We start from the raw sequence: 25000 nt of genomic DNA on the forward strand, positions 1-25000 counted from the left end.
GGTTAACGTCACGTTTCAGAAGCGTTATCTAGGGCGTTAACCGGTAACTGTGTGTGTATATATATATATATATATATATATATATATATATATATATATATATATATATATATATATATATATATATATATATATATATATATATATATATATATATATCATGTAAATCACACAATGAAAACGTTGATAATTCTTGATAAAATACGGAAAATGGAACACGTATTAGCTTGTCTTTATTCAGACATCTTCAGATGTCTTGAATAAAGCAACAAATACTCGTTATTCCGATTTTATCAATATATATATATATATATACACACAGTTTTACCCCGCCTAACGCGGTTTCACTTAACGCGTTTTCGCATATACGCGGTGCCTTGCCAAAGCTGAACTTTCACTTAACGCGGGTTTTTTCCACATATACGCGGTGAGTGTCCGGCTCGGATGCTATTTTTAGATTTTGCCCACGCGCCACGCGCCACCCACCCGCCCACCTGCCTGCCTGCCTCTCCCTCCTCCTCCCTCCGCTTGGGTAAGCGGCGCGGTAAGGTTGCGCAGTGTGTGTCTTTGTTGCGTTATCACTGACGTCATATGACGTCTCGGACTGTGATTGGCCATGCAGCCCTACCCCCCTTTGCTGCTAGCTGTAATTGGCTTAAAGTATTATGACGTGACTACCCCGGGGAGGGAGGGAGGGAGGAGAGACGACGCTTGACCTAGCCGCGGCAGTTTCATCCCTCAAGGCCACGCCGGGTTAACGCGCATCCATTGTTCCGTAAAATTAAGTGTCTCATAGAGTTAACAGAAAAAATTAAGTCCATCGTTTCCCGCGACACTGACGATGAACGCCATGACGTCTTCCATACCCGACTGGTGCAGGCTATGGAGCCGTACATCACGGTGTATCATGACAACATCAAAGCCAGCCGTCAGCAAAGCATAACCGAGTTCTTCGCCCGCAACCCACCACAGCCAGCCCAAGCCAGTGATAGTGATAGTGAAGTTGATTTTGAGGGATTTGTCAGGGAAGCCATGACAACTGTAAGTGACAGTGATATTGATTCACCTAGTAATGGTGATTCACCTAGTAATGGTGATTCACCTGAGGGGCAGTAATCTGCCCTCTGCCTCGGAACCAGCCTCCATCCCCGTATGCCGACCTATCTCTTCTACTACCGTGAGTGTTCCTCAAAAATTTTCGTTTTTTAACCTATTCTTTATTTTTCCTATGTTAACCTTTATCTTTCCTAACCTAACCTCTTCTATATTACTTGTTTTTCATGCCACCATAAAGTTAAGTTAGAATTTTTACTACAACATAGTTATTTGTCGTCAAAAAGTGGAGTTTGGGGGTCGGGCTGGGTTCTATTGGAATTAATCCCATATGTTCTGTTATTCACTTAACGCGGGACCCTCTGGGTTCAATTGACCGCGTTAAGTGGGGTACAACTGTGTATATATATATATATATATATATATATATATATATATATATATATATATATATATATATATATATATATATATATATATATATATATATATATATATAATGGTAAATGTTTCTAAACAGGCTTACTTCCCTAGGAAGCAGAGCATGTAGAAATGGCCCGACGGACTAAAGACACCCCAATGGCCTTGCAAGGGGAAAACAAAGCGCCTGAGGTCTTCTTTATCAATCTAGTGCGATCATTTGAAGCAGAAATGATCTACTGCCGCACCAAAATTGAAGAAGTTTCCCAGTGTATGCAGGCGGCCAGTAACCCTTGTGAAACACTTGATGGTAAGTAATTCAGTACTAGTACATAGTTACTACACCTAGTTTGCTGCCAGCATATTCAGATTATATGCTGTAAGATATTACAGGAGTTACAGTATAGTTAAAATGAAGTGAAAAGGGAAAACATTGCATTTGCTTTCATTATGTATTTTATCTAGTTTTACATTACTTCTAGACATTGCCGAGGTTCTGCAGCGTGAGCATGACACATTGAAGGAAGTGGCTGCAAAAGTGTATGCAAAACATGGACAACTTGTAGAAATCAGCCAACGTCTGAACACTCAAGCCATGCCCAATGAGCATGCATTCTTCCGACCACAGTCAAAAGAGGACTCCAAAACTCCTGCTTCAGCAGTTGTCCGACCAGTACTTGGAGGTATGACTTATTAACTTCATACTGTATATTATTTTTTGCACAGTTGATGACTTCTGTAAAGATAAAAATGTATACAACTTCTATTGTGTGTACATTATTTCTATAATGAATAGGGATGTAAATTTACCATTTTTATGAAGTTGCCAGCAGGGCTGGTAGAATTTTTTACTAGCAATTAAGCCTTAAACGATGGGATTATAAATAGATTATGAGCGCCTTTTGTCCCTCATGATGGTAATCATCTGTATAATCATGTTTTTGGCACCAAAGCCTATAATATTTAAGTTTGGCGCCTGATTTCTGCTTGAGTGATTTATTGTGATTCGTGGCAACTCTGCACATTGGTCCCTCTAAGAGGAACATATTTTGTCGTCGTAGAAGAAGATTCTGGCAAATCTAGTGGAGCATCATGCAGAAAGATCCCTTGCTGCAGTAGTGATGCCTTGACACCTTTGAAAAATATTATGGGAATCAGAGAGTGAGGATGAGATTAAAAACTGGTAGATTTCTTAAGTTACAATTTTGGTTGACCTTGTAAGTGACTTACAGTATTTTACCAAAAGTACAGTAACAGTAGAAATATCATTAAACATAAACTTTTCTAAACGGCCAAACAAAATTATCAATATCTCGGCCATGAATACCAAGTGGTAACATGGTTTTAGCTAACCCTGAAGACCTGATAGATTAACTTTGCTTGTTGGTTAAATGGGTATGACGCAGCTACAAAGCTGTTGAAACAATTAAAAAGAGGAAAATCTGTGTTCATTGTCTCGGCGTTGAAGAATTTTTTTTAATTCTTCGTCTCTGGATAAACTTTTGCAAACATACGATTTGTTAACAGGTATTTTTGCCTAACTGAATCTTTCGGCAGTTTGAACGTTGCGAAACAACACAAACTTTTGAGAAAGTCTCATGAAAACATACTCGTCATGACTCTAATTGACTTCTTGACTTATAATGATTGTGCCTTTTTCATCAGCCACTTTGGTGAAAATATCACCCTTAGTTATTTGTATGTACACCATGTACCCTTGTGTTGATAATCATTATTATCTTTGGTCCCTAGGTAGTAGCAGTGGCTTGCAGGCTTTTCAGGAGCAACAACAGAGAGCCAAGGCTGTCACCCTTAGTGCTGCTCCACCTACAATGCCATTAACACAGACCACCAATCCTTCCATGTTTGGGTGAGTTACTACAGTATTACTTTTGTACTGTAATTTCTTAATAGTGTATGGGGTCTGGTTCCTTATGAGTGACTCATAAAACATATCACAACATACTTGTCAGGAAATCATATAGGAAGCGTGTACTGTATAGGTAATAGTAGAGGAAGAATCTGCCATCCAGCACAGATTTCTTGTGTGTGACAAGTTGCTAAAAAGGATCCCAGCAGCCCAGTGATGCCACAAAACCAATAGCATATGCGGACGAGACACTGCATCTGACACGGAGGATTACGAGCATTTATAGCCCACGATATTAACAGATGACCTCTTATGGTGTCAAATTTAAATGAACCTTTTCAAAAGTTAAAGAATTGAATTAGTTGAATACAGATAGAATCCGCTACAGTATTCTATTTTTTGATTACTTGTTTTATTTATTTGTATAGATATAACATAATACCATACTGTATATGGTGAGCGAAATGGTGAAACTATGCTTAATATTGCTACTGTACTTATTAATTCATTGACGAGTGCCACCAGTACAGTAGAACGTCGATTTAAAGCGATTCAATTTAAGATGATTGATTTAAAGCGACACCCACAATTAAGGACAATGTTTTAATTTAAAGCGAATCTTTCCTATTTTGCGCGAGTCTATCTGGCGCATCATATTTTTAAAATTCGCATCTAACGTTTCTCTGGGCACGCTACACTGTCCTAAGGGCAAAGCTGTACTGTACATGTACTCAAAATAATGTACTAAATGATTTCTAAAATTTTTGTCTTGTGGTAACTATAGCATGATTATATTCAAATTAATCACTATCTTATAAGAATTCCAGCAATGTAAATTATATTCTCCCCGGTCACTTCTTTGACATTTTATAAGCAAAAACAAAAACTCAATCTAAAGGAAATAAATAAACAAATAAATAATTCACTAGACCTTTGGCACAGCTGTCAAACATGTCATCTCCCTTTCCTCCCTCCCTCCCTCCCTCCCTCCCTCATCTTCCCAGCCAGGATTTGGTGGTTATAGGCTCACAGTTTTTATCTTATATAATATCACAGACTAAAGTTATGAGAATATAATTTGCATTGCTAGAATCCTTGCAAGACAGTGAATAATTTGAATATAAACGTCATATATTTTGCACAAGCGATAAAAATTTTAGTGCTTTTGTAATAAAATTAATTAGAACATGACATTTCAGTGACATTTCTGACCTCACTCAGTTGTGTTCTGACCTCACTAGGGGAAAGGTCACGGCAGGGTTAGCTCCGGAGGGATAATTATCAGATGGCCAGTGCTATGTGCGGTCTTGGGTATGAGAGTTTGTTGACCAAACTGGGGTGGTCCATTGAAGAATTGGCGAGGGCCAAGTTAGAAATCGAGAGGGCCACGTTGGAGAACCTGAAATTAAGGAAAGAGCTGGCGAAGTTAAAAGGAGAGGCTGGACGAGTAAAGCCAGTGTCTGACGAAAAATCAAACGAGTGGAAAATTGTGAGTAGTGGGAGGACCAAGCTGGTGGTGAAGAAGCACACGAAGGATACGACAACAACGACAACAACAGCTAAGTGTACCAACCCGTTCAGTCCCTTGATAGACGAATTGGACGTTAGTACAGTTAGGGGCAGGGATGACAAGGAAGGTATAAAAACTTTAATTGTTGGTGACTCACAGGTAAGGTACATGGACAGGGCCTTTTGTGGTAAAAACAAAAATAGGATGAGGGTGTGTTTGCCAGGGGCTGGGGTGGGGGATATAATTGACAGGATGGACAATATCTTGTCTGGTAATGGGAACAAACCCATTATCTGCCTCAGTGCAGGAGGCAATGATATTGGCTGGTGTAGGAGCGAGGAACTTCTTGATAAGTTCAAGGCAGCCAGATCGGGATAGATTCAGGAGAGGGATCCCATCATATGTGTCCTGCCTAGAAGAAGAGTTGGCAGTGAATGGTTGTCGAGTGAAGCAAAGGTGTCAATCATCATCTTGACAGATATTGCAAGTCAATATCAGTCCCATTCATTGACAACTGGGACAACTTCTACGGCAGAAGGGACCTTTATGCTAGGATGGGGTGCAATCTGTCTAGGGATGGAGTAGCAACCGCTGGGCTTCTAGAGGGGCAGTTCAAAAGATATCGAAGTCTTAAACCGCTAAGAGAACATAAGGGCAACGGGGTGAGGAGATCAACAGTGGGAGCGGGTAAACAAGGCTAAAGATTACAGCGAAATAGTGCAGAATGATGACAAAACTAAATTAGACAGAGCTTAAATCAAACACGTAAGGAGGACTCAGAACACTGCATCAACTTAAATGTATATACCACAACAGTAGAAGTATGAGAAACAAAATGGATGATATTAGGCCTTAGTATGTACCGAAGAAATCGCCCATATAATTGCATTCACTGAAACATGATCAACCTAGACACGTGAATTACCAGTCGAATACTAAATTGTGGTTACAAACTGTTCCATACCGATAGACAGACCAGGAAAGGAGGCGGAGTAGCAATCTATGTTAGGGATAATCTGAAGTGAAATAAACAAGGAAATAAAACTGAGAGGAATATGTGAAACACTTGAGAATTGTTAATGTCGGAAAATTAATCACAGGAGTAATATAGACCTCCCACCCGATAGCGCCACGAGCTTACTTATTCTTGGATGAAAGAGGGTTTCCAGCTACACAACAAAGTCTGTACAGTAGGCGATTTTAACCTTGGCCAAATAGATTGGACTGACCTTACGGGCAACTTCCAGAATCAGAGGATTGAGATTCCATCCAGGACTGTTTCAAAGTCAACATAAATCGAACCCACACGGGCAATAATATACTGGATTTAGTTCTGGTTTAACAGAGAAACCTCATTAGCATGTCGAGGTAGGGAACGAACTTACAAAACAGCTAACAAAGAAATTGATTCCTGCCAGATTTTCAGGGCAGACGAAGGAAATCTCCACTAAAGTGCTCCAGATTTCAGAAGGCAAACTTTGGACAGTTTAAAGAGGTATTGAGAGAGGGGGTGTCGCGTATGGTCAGAACCAACCTGACAGATGACACCCCACCTGATAATTCAGAGAGATCTGAGAGATTGTCGAACTCTAATACAATTTAAATAGTGAGTTACTTAATGCACAAAAGGCAGAACATACCATACAAAAACTCAGATCAGACAACAATGACCCTAAATGGATAAATAATTATTTAAAGAAACACACAAAGGAAGGCTAGAAGGATAAATCGTGGGCAAAATTCACCGGGACTATTATTATAGGTATTGGCGAAGAAGAAACTGATAAGGAAAGCAAAGAGGAATAATGAGGTAAGGATAAGTAAGGAAGAAGACAAACCCCAAAGGATTCTACCAAATGTACTTAAACTAAAAACATCTAGGAAAGATTGGACTAATACTCACAGACTCTGGGCGAGCTCACTGGACAACGAGTGGAGAAATGAGCAATAATTTGAATAAATATTTTTCAACAGTTTTCACCAATCGGGAAATAAACATGATAACGAGGCACCGACTCTATTCAGAGATAGTGAAGAAAACAAATTAAGTGAGATAGTAGTGACTAGTAAACGGCGTTAGTAAGCAAATAGACAAAACAAAGCCTACAAGTCACCTGGTCCCGGAAGAGACGGCTAGAGTATTAAAGGAACAAGGAAGAGCTTAGTATGTCCTTATAAAGTTGTTTAACATGTCCTTAAAAACAGGTACCAGAATCCTGGAGGATACGCTTTTAATGGGCCACCGATTTTCAAGAAGGGGATAGGATCATCATCCTCTAACTCAATGCAAATCAGTCTAACATCAATAGTAGGCAATTAGCTGGAAGCAATCATTTCCAAACTCTATTCTAAATCAAATTGGAGAAGCACCGATTGATCAATGATTCCAGCATGGCTTCACAAGCAGACGTTTTGCCTAATCCAATCTATTAACATTCTTTTCATCAGTTTTCAATCGGTGGACGAGGGCACATGATGTGGTATATCTCGATTCTTAGCAAAGCCTTCACAGAGTCCCCCACGAAAAGACTATTAATTAGAAAGGTAGGAAGCTCATGGCATCAAAGGTGATGACCTTAAATGGATTTAGGCGGTTACAGGACAGGAAACAGCTTAGTGAGCATTAACGGCATCTAAGTCCTATTGAGCAACGTCATGGGAGTTCCCCAAGGCTCAGCATTTGGACCTTATTGTTATTATATACATAACCACATAGACACGGCATGGACAGCAAACATAAGTAAATTTGCTGGGATGACACTAAAATAGGACGTATCAAATCTGACGCAGGACTCCGGCAAAAACCACAGGAAGATTCAAACAAATTTTTTCGAATATCCAGCAATGGCAGATGAAATTCAACTGAGACAAAATGTAAAGACTCAGTATAGGAGATGTAAACAGGGAAACCAGATACCAGATGAACAACGATGCCATAGAGAAATCCCGACTCATGGAGAGAAATTTAGGAGAACAGGAACTTCCGCCAAGTAAACAAATGTGTTTTGTCAGAATACGGTTGGGGCCAAAGTACTTGGGTTCATACAAAGGAGTGTTAGTTACAAGACTAGCGAGGTCATCCTAAAACTGTATCTTGCTTTTGTGAGACCACACCTGGATTACAGAATGGATATAGAATCCTTGGAAAGAATTCAGAGGCTAATGACAAGACTAATCCCGGGCATTAGGAACCTTGAGTATAGAGACAGGTTGAAGCATCTTAATTTGCACTCCCTTGAGAGACGTAGAGCGAGGGGCGACCTGATAGAGGTGTATAAGTGGAAGGCAGGGCTAAACAAAGGGGACATTACAAAGGTACTCAAATTATCCAACCAGGAGCGAACTCGTAACAATGGTTTTAAATTAGACAAATTTAGATTTAGGCGTGAAATAGGTAAACACTGGTTTGGGAACAGAGTAGTGGATGAATGGAACAAGTTACCAAATATCATCATTAACTCGAATACGCTGAATTGCTTCAAACATAGGTTGGATGCTCATATGAGCAATAGGGGTTGGGTGTAAACGGGACTGCCCAGTATGGGCCAATAGGCCCGCTGCAGTTTCCTCCATTCTTATGTTCTTATGTAAAGTCATTCTTTAGGACAGATAAATAAATAAGCACTAGACCTTGGCATCAACTGTCAAGCATATCACCTCAACCCTCCCTCCCCCCCCCAATATCTTCACATCAGCTGATCGCTAGTAAATAAACCATTTCACGTCCCATAATTTTAGCTGTGTTGATTTATGAGTGCTGCTTTTAACATAATGCTACAAAAAACAATGTTTTGTTTATTTTAGGAGAAGAGCTGAGGTGCATCTGGGTAGACTGTCAGTCTTTTTAGTATTTTGTGTTTCAAGTACCAAACTAAATTATTCCATTGAAACAACACCTTGATTTAGTGCGAATTCGGTTTAAAGCGACCTCTCTTGGAACTTATCTCGTGTTATATCGACGTTCTACTGTATATGAATTACTGGGCTCAATTTTATTTCTGAACTGTATATTGTTATTTAGCAGTGTACTGTACAGTAATTATAATATGCAATTTTTATTTATTTTTTTTATTACAGTTTGGTAAGTTTATCAAATCTGCTTTAACATTGTTATCATGAATATTTATTTTATCATACACGTAATGTTAATAAAATGTTCTCATTATTTATCCATGGAGAAATCCCAGAACACGGGAAGGAAGAAATTAAAAAAGGATAGAGGGAGGCAAGAAAGATGGAGGAAATACAAAAGGATTGAGTCAGTCAGGCATGGAAAAAACCATAGACATAAGGAGAATGACAGGCATGAAGAAAGAAGTGGGTAGAGAGAGAGGCAGGCAAGTGACCTCATTATGGGGTCAAGATGAAATGTACATTTGCCACAAAAAGTTCTCGAACGCTCTAAGTTCATAAAATATGGCAAAACGGATTAGAAATCTGAACATTCATCTCTGAGGAAGTTTTGTTGTAAATTAAATTACTTCTTTTCACCTGTAAATACTATGAAGACGAAACGTGTATTATTACGTAATACTAAGAGTCACTTCACAACCAGGCATACCAGCCATTCTGAGATGACACGAGCCACAGTGCTTATTCTGAAATCTGTCGTGCCCAGCTGTTCCAGAAGTTTTTGTGGCGAGTGTACCTTCACACAAGTAAGAATTTTTATATTGTTGAATAGAGACAGATTCCACTGATTTACCATTTTTATTGTTGCTACACATGAAACTTGTGAGTGTGTGAAGAATACCACACACATGGTGAGCAGGCTGCATCTGGTTGAGCCGTAGATCACACTGAATGATTATCACATTGCTCTCAGGGCCATACGCTGGCCTTGGGTTGCCCACGTGTTCTATTATAGATTTTAACCCCTTAGGAATTGCATTACAGGCAGTCCTCACTATACACACTTCTACTAAACTATTTTTACTTATACAAAATGTATAAATTAATGAAAAATTTTCACTGTGCTACATATTTTGCTGATATACGTACATGTTTTCCTGTAGAGCAAATTTCAGTCGTCACACCCAAGCAATCAGTTTGGCCGTACGATTACAGTTTTGGGGAGACATCCTGAACTGTATATGTTAAACCTGAAAGAGAGTCCTTAAACCATACTGATAAAGTGTAAGTTCAATAAATGGCAGGAATATATAACAGGAAGTAGTCAGCCTCAGGTTGAACAAATACAAAAATTATGTTGTTCTATGTTAATTATCTTTACTCCTCTTCTACATTTGTGTTGGATGGATTAAGTGGTGCCGAAGCATAAAAAAGTAGTGGTGCAAGACTATAGAAAAGGAGTTAGAGACTAAGGAGAAATGTCTACTTTCCTCTTCATATCCTCAAGTAGCATATGAGATATACAAAATGAATCACTAGTATTTAAATTGATTCACAGCTCTTCATAACAGTTCACCGTTTCTACTAAGTGTTTATAGTAAGCAGAGATGGAAGAAAAAAATTACCTTTACCTCTCAGGATGTTTGTGCACAGAAGAAGTGTTAGATCACAGTAGAATTGGACACTTAGATGAGATACTGTAATGCTTGGAAGAAATATTCATTAGGTAATTTACTATGGAAGGTTTATTAGGTAGAGAGTATTAGAATGTATTGTTGTGATTAGTTGTATGAAAAAGTGTATGTGAAGTTATCCTGTTTGTTTCAGCCTGTTCCTGTCTTTTGTTTTGTGCCACTCTTCCCTACCATACCCACCCCACCTCCCCATTTTTTAAGGCTCTGTATTTCATAAACCCGCCCTTACAGAAATAGGAGGGGAGTAAAGAAAGATAAAATAGTAGATACAGATAATTAGGTTTATAATTCTTGTTTATAATTTATGTACTTTCGACAGCAGTAACACCAACTCTTCAAGTATTTTCTCAACTGGGGGAACATCCTTTGGCACGAGTAATTTCAACCTAGGAGGCACAGCAGGCAACACTTCTTTTGGCACAAAATCCCTACCGGTATTTGGAAACCCATCAGGTTTTGGTACCAACACTTCTGGGGCCCTACAGTTTAGTATGCCATTTTCCATCAATTCACCTTTTAGCTCCAAGCCATTTGGTGAGTGGGTTACTTTGTGTTCATAGCACATTAATAATACTTTCTTTCGTGAGGTATCCACTGTTTCGTAAGTAGGGCTGTAATAATGATTCTGTGCACTGATGTTTTATTATAAATGCTGTTTTCTTTTATTTTATTGACAGTGAATGAACATTTGGTCTTTTTTTTATGACATTTCTTTTGATACACAAATTTGCTTGAATTTGTGTAATACCGTATTGAGTATTCATCCATAAAAAATGTAGAAACCTCTGATTTCCATGTTTTATTAAGAATGAAAGAATGAAGTTAGTGATTTAGACTGTTACTTGGACTATGAAGAACCACAGTTGGATGGTTATGTTTCTCAACCTTCAGATTGATGTGAGGGCTTTTCCTTACATGGGTTTTATTGATAGATCTCAAACTGATCACCAAACATTTACCTTGTCTGTTTTTCATCAAAACTGTTTCCCGTGGAGTGTTGTAACAGCCATGTCATTGAGAATGTAAAACACGGCCTTGAGGTTAACAGTGAGAAGGTTGTCAACATAATTTAGTTTTCCTTGCAACTTAATGTGTGTTCATATGCATACAACTTTGTAGTTTATTAACCAGAAGAGGAAGAGACATATATAAAATGGAAGTAAATTATGAATGTGCACTTCAAGAAAAGGAACTTTTATTTTAAGTGAAGAATACAATAAAGCAAAGAGTGCAATTAGTTTTAAACTTGGATTTAAAGAAATGCAAAAAATGTGGTTGTATTACTTATGAGTGTGAAGCCGACATGGACTAGGACTACATTGGGGAGCCTATGATGTTAGCAAGTTGGGGATGTGGGAGATAATTTTAGTCAATTATTTAGGAAGGGTATTTTTAAAGTTGAAAAGAGCCATGGTTGTGGTTACACTAAGTGAAAAAAAAGTATTCAAACAATTTATTCCATAATATCTGTAGAGTAGGTGTTTGGAGTGTTTGCCTGCTGGTGTGATCCCAGGACACTCCCAGTCCACCCACCTGGAAAAGGGTACCAAACTTTACAGTTGGGGAAGGGAAAGCAGTCAATTGCAGTGCCAGTCATGGTACATCTGTGTGTATGCAAGTCTTAGTATAATGTTTGCTGTAACCCTACTATCCCTAACTGACTGTTTGTCCTTAGGGGATCCACTTTCATTTTCAGCTGTTCTTTGAAGAAAGGGGAGGGGGAGGTAGTCATTTATCTGATGGCACACCCAACTAGAGGTGGCCATGTTAAGGGAAGGAGGACAGTGGTCTGTGTAGGATCCTTCCATTGTTCTTGGTAGTCTTGTCTTGGGCTATTTTGAAGCCCAGTACTACTGTTGTCAGTTCCACAGCTTGGGCTGGTAGATTGTTCCAACTTAAGAGGAGAGCAAAAGTAAAGTTTATTAAAATATTTACAGTTTATATGTTATAGATACTGTATAGAGAAAATAATGTAGGGTATAAAACTTTTTGTATTTTTAGTGGATTGTTAGGCATTAAATGATAACTAATTGGAATGGAAGGGAAAATATGAATGCTGTACCAATAACTTTCTCTTTTCCTTTTTCTCTCCTCTCTTCTTATATTCTCTTGTCTTCTTTCCTCTCATCTTCACACTTCTCTTCTCCATACAACAAACATAAAAACTGAACTGCAGTGAAATGTAAAATTTTTGTGATGTATATAAGGAATGTGTAAAGAAAGTTATATACTATGATGAGTGTGAAATAATCCTGGATGTAGTGACAGTATTAAAGTTATGTACTTTATGTGAACTAATCTGTGTGACTGACTGAAGGAGAGGAGAGAAAGTCACATCTGTTGCTTCAGGGTGATGATATTTATATATTGTATCAACTGAAAGTATTAATGTGAACCAAAGCTTCTTTTAATAGAATCTGATTGGATAAGTTGTGAAAAGTTCAGTTTTTTTATTTGTACTTTGTAAGTTTAAATTTTAAAGTGGTAGTTCTGTATAAAATATCTCACTTGCTAGTAAAAACAAATGAAGTACAGTAAAGTTAATCACAAATTAATGATCTTATAGTGTATAATGAAAATGATGGTGACTACTTTTGGTGTGTTGTTTTAGTTTCTGCTTCATATGAGTCACCTCAGGAATTTGATTACAACTACTGGTAGATCCACGAGATCATTTACAAAGGTTCCTTTGAAGAATTATTTTTGATAAATGTTGTGCATGTTCTGAATAGATGAGTTGTATGTACTGTAGAGTGTGGGGCAGCAGTATAGTGTGGACAATTGGTTTTGGGTGATTGAATTTGATACTGTACTGTCGTAGGGAAGGGTAGTGACCACAATATTTTGCGACAATAAGTACAGTACAGGGAAGCCTCCGATAACGGTGATTCATATTTAAGAACCTGGTTAATTTATGACCCAACTAAATTTACGCCATTATTTTTTTCGTATTTACAACAAAAATAGAATTTAAAAAAATTATATTTTCATATAAATAAAAGCTAAATTCTGATATGTATTATACAATTAAAAAAAACACACCTTGTGCACGGAGGCTGCCAGGCTTGTGAGGGTGATGCCAGCATCACTAGTTTGAACAGTCACAGCTTGCGGGCCTTTTGTTTCACGCATCTGAGCAGGAACAGGAGACAAACTTTCTCAGGTTTCTTATGACATTTTTGCGTCCCTATTCAACATGCGCAAGAGAGCAAGTGATGGTAGTGCTGGTTCAGAAGCTAAAAGAAAGTGTCTGAGCTTAGCCGAGAAACTAGATGTGTTAAAACGATATGAAAAAGGTGAGAGGTCTGTGGATATTATATGGAGCAAGCAATGAACATATTTTCTGAAGTGGATCCATTAACAGAACAAAGCATTAAAATTAACAGCGACATAAAATACACAAATGACCTCTACATAAAGGTGTGTAATGAGAAAAGAAAGCGGCTGTGCAAGGTTCTTTTGACAGCTTTATTATTTAAAGGCCTAAACGATCAACTTCAGCTACACCATCAAATTCAGCACCATAAGCAGCTACATCATCAACTTCAGGTTTAGTAACAGTTTCAGCAACAGCTTTATGGAAAACTACAGCTTCAGCTAGACTTGAACCTACAGCTTGAGCTAGAGGTGAACCTGATGACTTTGTCATCTGAGTAAAAACTCACACAACATCATTGGCTGTCCTTATGTTTTAGACTTTACCACCATTGGTGAGTAGAATTTTAGTTTTATATTCGTAAATATTATTTATAACATATATGAACAGTAAATAAGTGTTGCTTTCATATTCTTATGTAGAGAAATGACGATATGTTTTCACATGTGCGCACTTACCTACGTTGGTGTTCCCAATCAGTCTCGCTTTATTTCTTTACCATTAGTGGTTAGCTACTTCTAGTGTTCCATTTATTAACATTAATTAACATTATTTAAAACATACATACAGGTATTCATTTTTTTCCATTAAGTTCGCTACAACTACAACCAAGGTCTTATTTTCTTATGTAGAACCATCGTCCTGTCCCGGCTGTAAACACTAACGAAAATACAGTAATGGCGTCCCATCTCCTCTTGTGTGACCATATTATTATTCATTTATATTATATAAGGTGCATTCATAAGCATTATTTAAATAATATAGTTTGCACTTTTCATTGATTGTATTTTTTTGGGGGAAAAGAGGGTAAAAAGCCACACAAAAGATATGAAAAGGTCACACTTGGGAACACATCTCATTATTATTGCTTTATTTTATTGGTAATTAGTGATTCACGATACCATGATTGACCTTACACTGAAATATTGGAGGACACAGTAACGTTGTTATTTGAGGCTTTACTGTACTTTAATTTCTCCAGAAAGAGTGGATTCTAAATACTGGAGATTCCCAGTGATGATGGATTCTGTATACTCTTTGGTTGTGCCTGTGGATATAATAGGTTACTAGGTTATGTGTATGTTTATGGATGGTTCTGCTGGACAGTGTAGGTGGAATAATATTAAGTGTGTCGATCCAGGATTAACTTTTGTGTCTCCAGCTTGAAGTAGTACGAGGGCTTGGCTGACAGACTGGAGAAAATGTTGATCTTATTAATGAAAAATTACAGGTAGTTAATTTCTCTGTAAGCATAGTAATTGTGCCAATACTAGGACCCATCACTTCTCACTAGATGATTAACAAAAATGTTTTATTGATTATTGGTATTATTGTTTGTTTTGTTTGTTTGTGTGTCTTCCCTCTTTTTCAGCCCTCCTGCATTAAGTGGGAAAAGGCTTATGACAACAAAAGGAATTGTGTATTTGTACATAGTAGTAAATCTTGGTTTTTCAAGTGAATTATTAACATTATTCTTTGAGCAGCCAGCAGATGACACCTGAGGTAGATCTCCGTAACTAACTTCCGGATACAGTACCTAATACCATTCAGTGACATGGTAGGGAGTTGTTCAAATTCAGTGTTGCTGATTTGAGTTTGAATTCCTTTTACTCATATCTAGTGATGATAATATGAGTTTGTACTACTATACTAACTGCTGCTCTCATTCCTCTTGGTTTGGGCATATGAGTGTACAGTATATGTGTGGTGGTCTTGTTTGATCAACACTAAATTAACACCAATTTATATTCCTGTCAAGTTCTTCCCACAGGTGTACTGTACTGTCTGCTTCTAGGAATATTTACCAATTTTTTATATTGTACTAATGTATTACCTACGTGTACCTGGACAAAACACATGGATATGTACGTACTAAGTCTTCAGTTCGGCCAAGCTTCACTAAGATCTCTTGTCACCATCACCGAGTTAAGAATCTGTATGTCAGTCATAATTGTACTGTTGTTCTGTTTCTCCATAATTCCTGAACATAATTCCTCTCCATAAGGTGTAGAAAAATTTTTGTGCTTGTGTTACCCCAATCAGCCTTTAAAAGAAAACTGCCCCCCCCCCCTTTTTTATGATTATACTGTACAGTATATGAAAAGCATACTGTACAGAAAATCATCTCTGGGATAACAGAGACAAAATGGATCCTCAGAAAGCTCATTATAAAACATATGGATTATGATTTTTACCTGCCCAGTCTTTTAGCCGTATTACCACAGACATACAGGTATTTTTATTTTTATTTTTTTTATTTATTTTTTTTAAACCAGGCTTTTTATCCCCACCCATCCAAGCAAAGACTATGCTCCCTTCCTTTAAATCATCTCTTAAAAATTTCCTATTGTCTTAGTATTAATATTCTTGTAATGCCTACTTTATATTTCTTCTTATATTGTCATTCTTCTCATAGTTTTTTGTTCATCATGATTTTACATCATCAAGGCTGCTCCTGTGCACCAAGCCCCTTACTTTTTTCAAGTTTCTCAGTACAGTACAGTGGTCCCTCGATTAATGAACGGTCCAATTAACAAAATTTCGGTTCACGAATTAGCTCCCATAAGGATTTTAAATTCCATTAACGAACAAAACTTTGATTAACGAAAGCCTTACGAGAAACACTTTGTTGTGCGCATCAGCTGATCGGCTAGTCCGCCAATACAGTAATTGGTTCTGTGTTTACATTCGTTTCCAGTGGAGTAAATAGCAAGAAAATTGTGCTCTTGAATATTTTTGCATTTTTTATATTAAAATTATTGGTCATTCTAATTTAGTTAACATATTGATAACATATACAGTACAGAGAAAAGTTTTTGTGTGCCAATCAGCTGATCGAATCACCCACCAATGCTTCTCAGTTTAACTTTGTTTACAGTGGAGTGAACATCCAGTTTGTTGGTCATGATTATTTTTGCATTTTTACATTAAAATTATTGGTCATCCTTAAAATTTGGTTCACATATTGATAATATACAGTGCAGAAATTATTATGAAACACGAAGAAGGCATTAGAACCAATGCACTCTGTAAAGAATATGGCATGTCATCATCGACTGCTTCTACAATCAGCTGTTTGATATGTAAACAAAGCTGCCGGGAATACGACATACACACCTCAAAGTAAGTTAAAATACAGTACTCTATTATTTTTTTATTTATTGTTATACAGTATACTGTACAATACAGTACTGTACTATATTTAGTTTATATTTAATGTTTTGTTAATTCTATTACCGGTATACTGTACAGTACTTTGTATGTATACTTTTTCTGTGAGTTGGAACCAATTACCCAATATCCCATTGAAATAATAGGTTCAATTAATGAAATTTTCGGTTAACGAACGACTCTGTGGAACCAATTGTGTTCGTTAATCGAGGGACCACTGTACTGTACCTCATCCCATGCATTAATTTAGCTCTGTTCCATGTGCTGCTTCTATACACGGCATATTTCTACACCAGATGCCTTTTGTATTTAAGGTTCTGTTTACATGTACCATAAATTGCGGCATATAAGTCGACATTTTAAGCTTGAAAAAATCTATCCAAAACCAGGGGTCGACTTATACTCAGAGTATAAAATGTGAAGCTGTACCACATAGTGGTAAACAAATGGAACAGCCTGCCTAACACTTGCTGTGCATCACTTAGCGTAACTCCTGTGGCCCGTAGCTAATATTTCCTACTGAAATTCATGTTTGGTAAACTTATTTAACATAGAGATTATAATAAAATAGTAAATTCCAGTATAATTAGACGAACACAACACCAAACGCCATTTACAACAGCTGATGGACAGTAAACAATCGATCAGTACGCCACTAAACCCAGGCGGCCAGCCAGACAACTACCTGGTCTTACAATATGGGTGCCAGCTGCTCAATTTTATGAGAGCACTATAGATTGTGAGTTCACATACACTACAGGGGTAATCACAGTTTAATGATACATAATGGCAGTTTATTGAATATATACACAATGACACAGCAATTAAAACCTTAACTCTAAGGTAAAAAGTTAAAACTTTAACTTCAAGATTAATTTTACTTCTAAGTTATATTTTATTAACAATAAAAGCATGTATGATCACATTTTAAAATCCTTCAAAGTCTGCTGGCTGTTTATCGTCTAACATAAAGAGGTCTGAATAACTGGAACTTCCGACTTTGTCTTCATTATATTTGCTGGCATCCTCCTCCTCGTCACTGTCTCGCCACAACAAATCATCTTCTTCCCCATCCATTGCATTTGAAATTCCACATTTTTTGAACGATTTTAAGACAGTTTCTACACGAACAGCTTCCCAAGACTTTATTACAAATTCGCACAACACATCCAGTGGTGGAGCACACATATTACCCCTCCTTCGTGAATGACTTTTCTCCCTCGACCATCTATTTATTCCACTCAGAATGGATATTGTCCTTAAATGGCTTATTTAGGCTTACATCAAGTAAATTGCCATGTAGGCTTGTTCAGTGTATCCCCCAAACACTGAACAAGCCTACATGGCACTTTACTAAACCATTGTGGCTTTATGCTCTTGCTGGCATCCACTCATTACCCACACACCAACCTGACAACAGTTGAAAATATCTTATCCCCACGCCTCCCCCTGCAAAAAGGATGAAATATGATGCAAGTTTCAAGCTGAAAGTTGTTGCGTTTGCAAACTCTTCAAACAACAGTGTTGCAGCGGATGACAGTTTAAGTCTAAGCCGTGCTGCCGACAGTGCAACGGACCCATAGTTTTGCAGCTGGCTGCTTGGTGTTGGTGGCGCCACTGGCAGTTTGTTTACAACAGCTGATGTAAATGGCGGATCGTAAGCCAGGTGCACCATAATGTTCTACTATCATACCATTTATAGATTGTACTATCAAGGTGCTACACTGGTATGCTGTGTAAACAATTACTATTTTATTGGAGGTGCTGATTTTGGCTTGGTGCTTACCAGAGTTCTTACAAAGATAACTTACTGAAGATTTTTAGCGGTTGCTTGCTGTCCTATGTAGATCCTGTTGCACCACTTCCTTTTTTGTATGAACTATATAATATATATATAAAATATTGAAAGGTATTACGGTAAGTGTCTTTATGAAAGTGGCGTAGCCTTATTACGCACTTTCGCCTATGTTTGGGCCTTTTGGGGGGTTGACTTATATGGTGAGTATAGAACTAAACCTGAATTTTGAACGAAAAATCTTGAGGTCGACTTATACGCCGGGTCGACTTATACGCCGCAATTTACGGTATATCAAACCTTGACTTTAAAAATCAAACCCATAAAAAAAATATATATTTTAGTTAACATTGGTGTGGTTGCCAAAATTGACAATAATATTACAGTACAGTACCTTGAATCTTTACAAACTCCTTCACAAAAGACCCTTTATAAATTAGTACTTCCGTAGTCTATGTTTAGTCCATCTTCTCACATTAACCTGCCATTCTTGCTAAGTTCCCCATGGCATACTTAAATATTTTCACCTGTCAGTTTAGCATGCTATTCCCATCAAGTTCCCCAGACAATCATAATCAATCTCGTATACTGTATTAACCTTTATTTTCATGACTTGTTCCTAACACTAGATGGGCTAGACATTTACAAACCTGACCCCTTACACAGGCTAGTACAAGCCTACAACATAATTCATAGACCATATCAGATTACTAATTTTTCTAAAAGAATTGTTTATCCCATTCTGTGTACCAATTTGTGTTTTGTAGTCACATGCAATAGACTGTTTTTTGCACTAAGAGTTCGTTTTTTATTATTATGGAATACGTGACTTTAAAGGCCCAGTACTTACATGCCTTTGGTTGGAATTACTTTTTATTTTTATTTATTTTTTCCATTACATTGTAAGATACCTGTATGTGAAATTGTAGAGGGGAGTGATGGATGATATGAAGACAGCTTTACAGTGACAGGGATGTTAAATTTTTAATGATACATTACAGTGTAACTGATTGACTTACAAGTTGTCAAATTTTTTCATTTGAAAAATTAATGGATTGGTGATGGTAGCATCAGTAAGAGTGTTTGTTTGAGTAGGCCCAGTACAGATTTTGTAATAGGAGTTGTGTGATCCTTCATTCTCTCAAACCCACTAACACTTCTTGACTTGACCTCACATGCGTCATTTGCAGGCTCGTGAGTCCTCCCGGGGGTCAGAAGCACACGACTGATGTACGCTTGAAAGGATGATCGGAAAGTGAGTGAGAGACTGCTTGCTTGTGGGTTGTCAGATGATAATCTTGACCCTCTTGATAACTTTCATATTGTTTTCTTCTTTTAACCTATCCAATATTCACAGTTTTTTATTCACTGTTCATTCACATGTTGTTGAAGCTGAAAAGTTTTGTATCATATCTGGTGATATATAAAGAAGCTTCAGAGAATTATAGCCCACCTGTGTTAGCCAAACCAATAAAAAAAATTAATTGGTGTGTGGATTGTTCCCTTTGGTTCACCACACAGGGATATGGGATGTTCATTCTCTGACTGAGGGTTTCTGGAAAAGGTTAGACTTATCCTAACCAATTTCCCCTTTTTTATGAAATTTTGTAATCTTGTGAATATTTATTTTCATGTACAGGTAATTTAGAAAAAACAAACCTGTAATCAGTATCAACAGGTGTCATTAACATGAGCTTTGGCAAATGATAATGTTAATACCTGAGCCATAATTTCATATAAAATATACCCATATATGTATAAGGACCTTTATTAAAATAAAGATATATGATGTTCATACACTGACTGTAGGTTTATTGAAAAGGTTATATTTTTGCTAACCATCTATCCTCTTTTTATGGACTTTTAAAATCTTGACTTTTTTTTTTTTTGTAATTCAGAAAATTACGGTACAGTACCATACTTTAATTCAGGGTCATTTGATATTATTAGAATAATGTTTGGCAAATGTTAATGTTAATACCTGAGCCATAGGTTTATGAGAAATATAGCCATAAAAGGACTTTTGTTAAAAAACGTAAATTTATATTTTGAGTGTTTTATAGGTAACTTCCATTGGTATTCCTAGATTACCGAATGATTCCTAAGTAAATGTTATCAAAGCCAAAGTTGACTTATAAGATGAAATTTTGTATGAAAAATAATACTTAAATTACTGTACTGTATATCATTCATGTTACTCAGATTAAAACCAGATTAATAAATTCAAGCTTATTCTATTTTGTTGGGGAGATCATTTACCAGTACCAGTTTACATTTCTATTTTTATTTTTTGAGGCAGCAAATACATAAAGCATTTTGATGGTAAATACTTCTCAAATAATGGGTGACTTATAAACCTTAAAATTTGTTTGTCCATAGAAAGTTATACAGTACAGTACATTTATTTATCTATCTAAAAATTTTACTTACCCTTATTTTCGAAAGTAAGTTATTGCTAAACGGGGGATAATGAGGAATGATATCCATAGAGATGGAACGTAATTGTGTAGCCAAGTTGCCACCCAGTAGATAAACTGTTTTCTAAAATATTATAATAAATTAAGGTGCAGTTATCCCCCCGATTTACGATTATCCATTTTACAACAATCCATGTTAATGTTATTTGGGTTTTAACACACACTTGCTATTTACTTTAGGCAAAATCCACGGTAATGATAAATAGTGTTAGGCTGATGTGGAATGTAAACACTGGGAAGCACATTTTTCTCTTCACTTGTCAAATCCAAGATGGCTAATATGCGCAGAAACACTTTCCATCCTCAGCACACTGCCTCATGGCCACCATGCCAACTACAGTCTCGTGCATTGTTTCAACGTGATCGCTGCTACACTCGCTCGTGTAACAAATTTTATTGTTATTAATTGTTGCATAACCGTGTGATCGCTGTGATACTTTACCGTTATTGGTGAGAGAAACATTTTCATTCAGATTTTGCTCTGTTTTGGTGACTGAAGTGATCATTGTAACTCTGTAACTTTGAAAATGTCTTGGATGGGACATGTGATGACGACTAGACTTGTTATTATTAATGTGGTGAGTGTTATTTAATTTTTGTGTTCACTTAATTAGTGTAGGATTTTATATTTTTTTACTTTTTTTTTACTTTTTTATTTTATTTTATTTTATTTTATTTTTTTTTTACATGTTTGTGTCGGACAGGCCAGGAATGTATCCCATTGAAACCCATGTTAAAAGGCTTGCAATTTACATTAATTTGATTTACGTAACGGTTTACTGGAAAGTAACCCTACCGCAAACAGGGAATACCTCTACAGCAGTGAGCAGTGGTTCCCAAACTTTTTTATATGACGCCCTCTTTTGCTTTTTGCGAAGTCTTCACCCCCCCCCCCCCTTATATTTTTGTATGTAAAATCTACATAGATTTTATTTTTTATTATTATATATTATATATTATTATATTTTGAGGATCAGATAACTCCTTGCATAGTGAACATGGATGAAAACAAATAAAACATAAATACTACCAGTATAAAAGACTTTAATTATATACTTCAGTGAGGGAGGATCGGTGGCTGGTAGTGTTGTGAAAGATACGAGTAGTGTGAGAGTCGGTATGGTATCCATGACATGTACAAGACGCGTGAGGAGAGAAATGAAATGATAGAAAAAGGATAGGGGTGACTGCTATAATTTGGTTTTGCACTGATGTGTGGAAGATTCAAACGGAGAGAGACTTACTCCTGAAAGAGTTACGTCATTATATTCTTTTTGAGCAAAAAATAGCAAATTTTGGCAGATGGCTTCATGCTTCCCCTGTACCCACCTTACGGGGGGCATGCCCCTCAGTTTGGGAACCACTGCTCCATAGTATACCTTTACAAGACTGTACTTGGAGGTGATCTCGTACATTGTTTTCTGTTAACTTGTACTGTAATAATTAAACTTTGGGGCCATAAGTTTTCAATTTTGAGTTTCAGGAAATATTTACATTCCTAATACAGGTTGACAATCCCTTATCCGAAACCCTTGGGGCCAGAGGCATTTCGAATTTCGGAATTTTTCGGTTTTCAGATTGGTTAGGTTATATATATATATACCGTATATCGCGGCCTATAAGGCGTCGGGGTGCATAAGACGGCCCCCCCAAATTTCCATTTAAAAAGTAGCTTTTGAGCTCTATTTGCTGTATAAGACCAGTACCCCAAATGTGACACTTACCCACTGACTCAGTAGTCCTTTACCAACTATCCTTGGTTTTTTAAAATAAGGCCAATTCACTTCAAGTAATGTCATCAAATGTTACCCGCTGGTGTAGTGTAAACACTAGTGACGTCACTGAAGCGTCTGCTATTTACCAGTAACTGGAACTAATGTCGGTGTCGAGTAAAATTTTTCCATTTACTTGAAATGGATTTACCGATTTATTTGTTTATTTATTTATTTATAATATGCTGTAACATATTAAACACACTGCAAGTATTTTCTTTCATTTATACGCTTGCTTCACACGAGACACGATCGGTGGTGGGAGTGTTCCCTCGTCTCGGTGGTGGGACTGTGTTCCGACTATTTATACAACAGGTGGTTCAACAGCAACCACCGTATTCTAATTGTGGTGTTTCATTAGGATTTGAGTGAAAAGGGTTACCGGTATGTTCTTACTACATACATTTATTACACAAATATATATATATATATATATATATATATATATATATATATATATATATATATATATATATATATATATATATATATATATATATATATATATATATATATATATATATATATATATATATATATATATACTGAATATACTATGTACAACAAATGAATGTTCAATGAATTATTTATGGTGCATTAGGGTACTGGCCACTTCAGACGGGCTATAAATAGCCTTGTTATCTCCCCTCCATCTCACCCTGAGCCAGACGGAAGCGTCTTGGCAAATAACATTTGTTTGCTTATTTTCCATTTACTTGAAATAGATTTACCGAATTATTTGTTTATTTATTTATTTATAATATACTGTAATATATTAAACACACTGTAATTATTTTCTTAAATTTATAAACTGTTTTGCGACAAAGGAATGTTCTCCAGTAGTGTTTCATTAGGATTTGAGTGAAAAAATATTACGTACTTACTACATACATTTATTACACAAACATATTTATATATACTGTATGTATACATACATATATATATATATATATATATATATATATATATATATATATATATATATATATATATATATATATATATATATATATATATATATATATATATATATACATATATATATATAATATATATATATATATATATATATATATATATATATATATATATATATATATATATATATATATATATATTATATATATATATATACACACACATACATACACACATACATACAGTTTGTGCCCCTACTTGGTCAATTGAACCCAGAGGGTCAGCGTTAAGTGAAATCATGATTAAGTGAACAACAGAACATATGGGTTAATTCCAATAGAAACCGTGACCCCAAACTCCATACATCATTAATACTTAAGAGAAATGAAAATACAGTGCAGAAGTTAATGTCCATTCAAATAATGGACTCAACTCCCTCCACTCTCAAACTACACTGCCAGCTCTTCCCTCAGAGAAACTTTTGGGGAAAACCACAAAATTTTAATAAATAATACCTCAAACTAAAGTCAGTATAATACAATTGACATTGCTGGATTCCTTGTAAGACCAGGAATATTTTGAATATAAATGTCATATATTTTGCACAAAAAGATAACATAGTTACCTGAGAAAAATTTTTATCAAAAATTGTATGTTAATGCAAATATGATGTTTATATTCAAAATAATATCAAATTATAAGAATTCCAGCAATGTAAATTATATTCTGACCGGGTAATTTAATATGAATTTTTATGAGCTAAAACAAATATCTTCAGTTAATAAAAAAAAATCTTCACAACACTATCTGTCAATCAAAAGTACCCCTGCCTCCACCCCTCTTCCAACAGCGGTCAGTCCAACCCTCCCCCCCACCAATCCTCCTTTCAGAGTTTTTTAACATTTAGTATTAAATAATACCTCAGATTAAAGTTAGGATAATATAATTGACATTGCTGGATTCCTTGTAAGATAGGAATATTTTGAATATAATGTCATATATTTTTGCACAAAAGATAACATAGTTACCTAGAAAAATTTTTTATCTAAAAATTGTATGTTTAATGCAAAATATATGATGTTTATATTCAAA

At 36.3% G+C, this 25000-nt stretch overlaps 1 protein-coding gene across 8 annotated transcripts in view; it reads left to right on the top strand.

Moving 5' to 3' along the window:
• Positions 1 to 1587: 1587 nt before the first annotated feature.
• The window catches only part of LOC121868801 (nuclear pore complex protein NUP62-like), a gene marked incomplete at its 5' end in the record, with an annotated part of 33972 nt that continues 10559 nt past the window's right edge, over positions 1588 to 25000 (top strand). For 2 of the 8 annotated variants that reach the window (XR_006089453.1, XR_006089454.1), the window contains 5 exon segments: positions 1588 to 1783; positions 1956 to 2156; positions 3226 to 3343; positions 10719 to 10933; positions 19932 to 19996. Coding sequence is in view for 6 of the 8 variants with exons in the window: in XM_042369740.1 (XP_042225674.1) it covers positions 1588 to 1783; positions 1956 to 2156; positions 3226 to 3343; positions 10719 to 10933 (730 nt within the window). 8 annotated transcript variants of the gene reach the window in all.

Source organism: Homarus americanus, unplaced genomic scaffold (genome assembly GCF_018991925.1).
Source record: "Homarus americanus isolate GMGI-L3 unplaced genomic scaffold, GMGI_Hamer_2.0 scaffold30535, whole genome shotgun sequence".
NCBI classification, from domain to species: Eukaryota; Metazoa; Arthropoda; class Malacostraca; order Decapoda; family Nephropidae; genus Homarus; species Homarus americanus.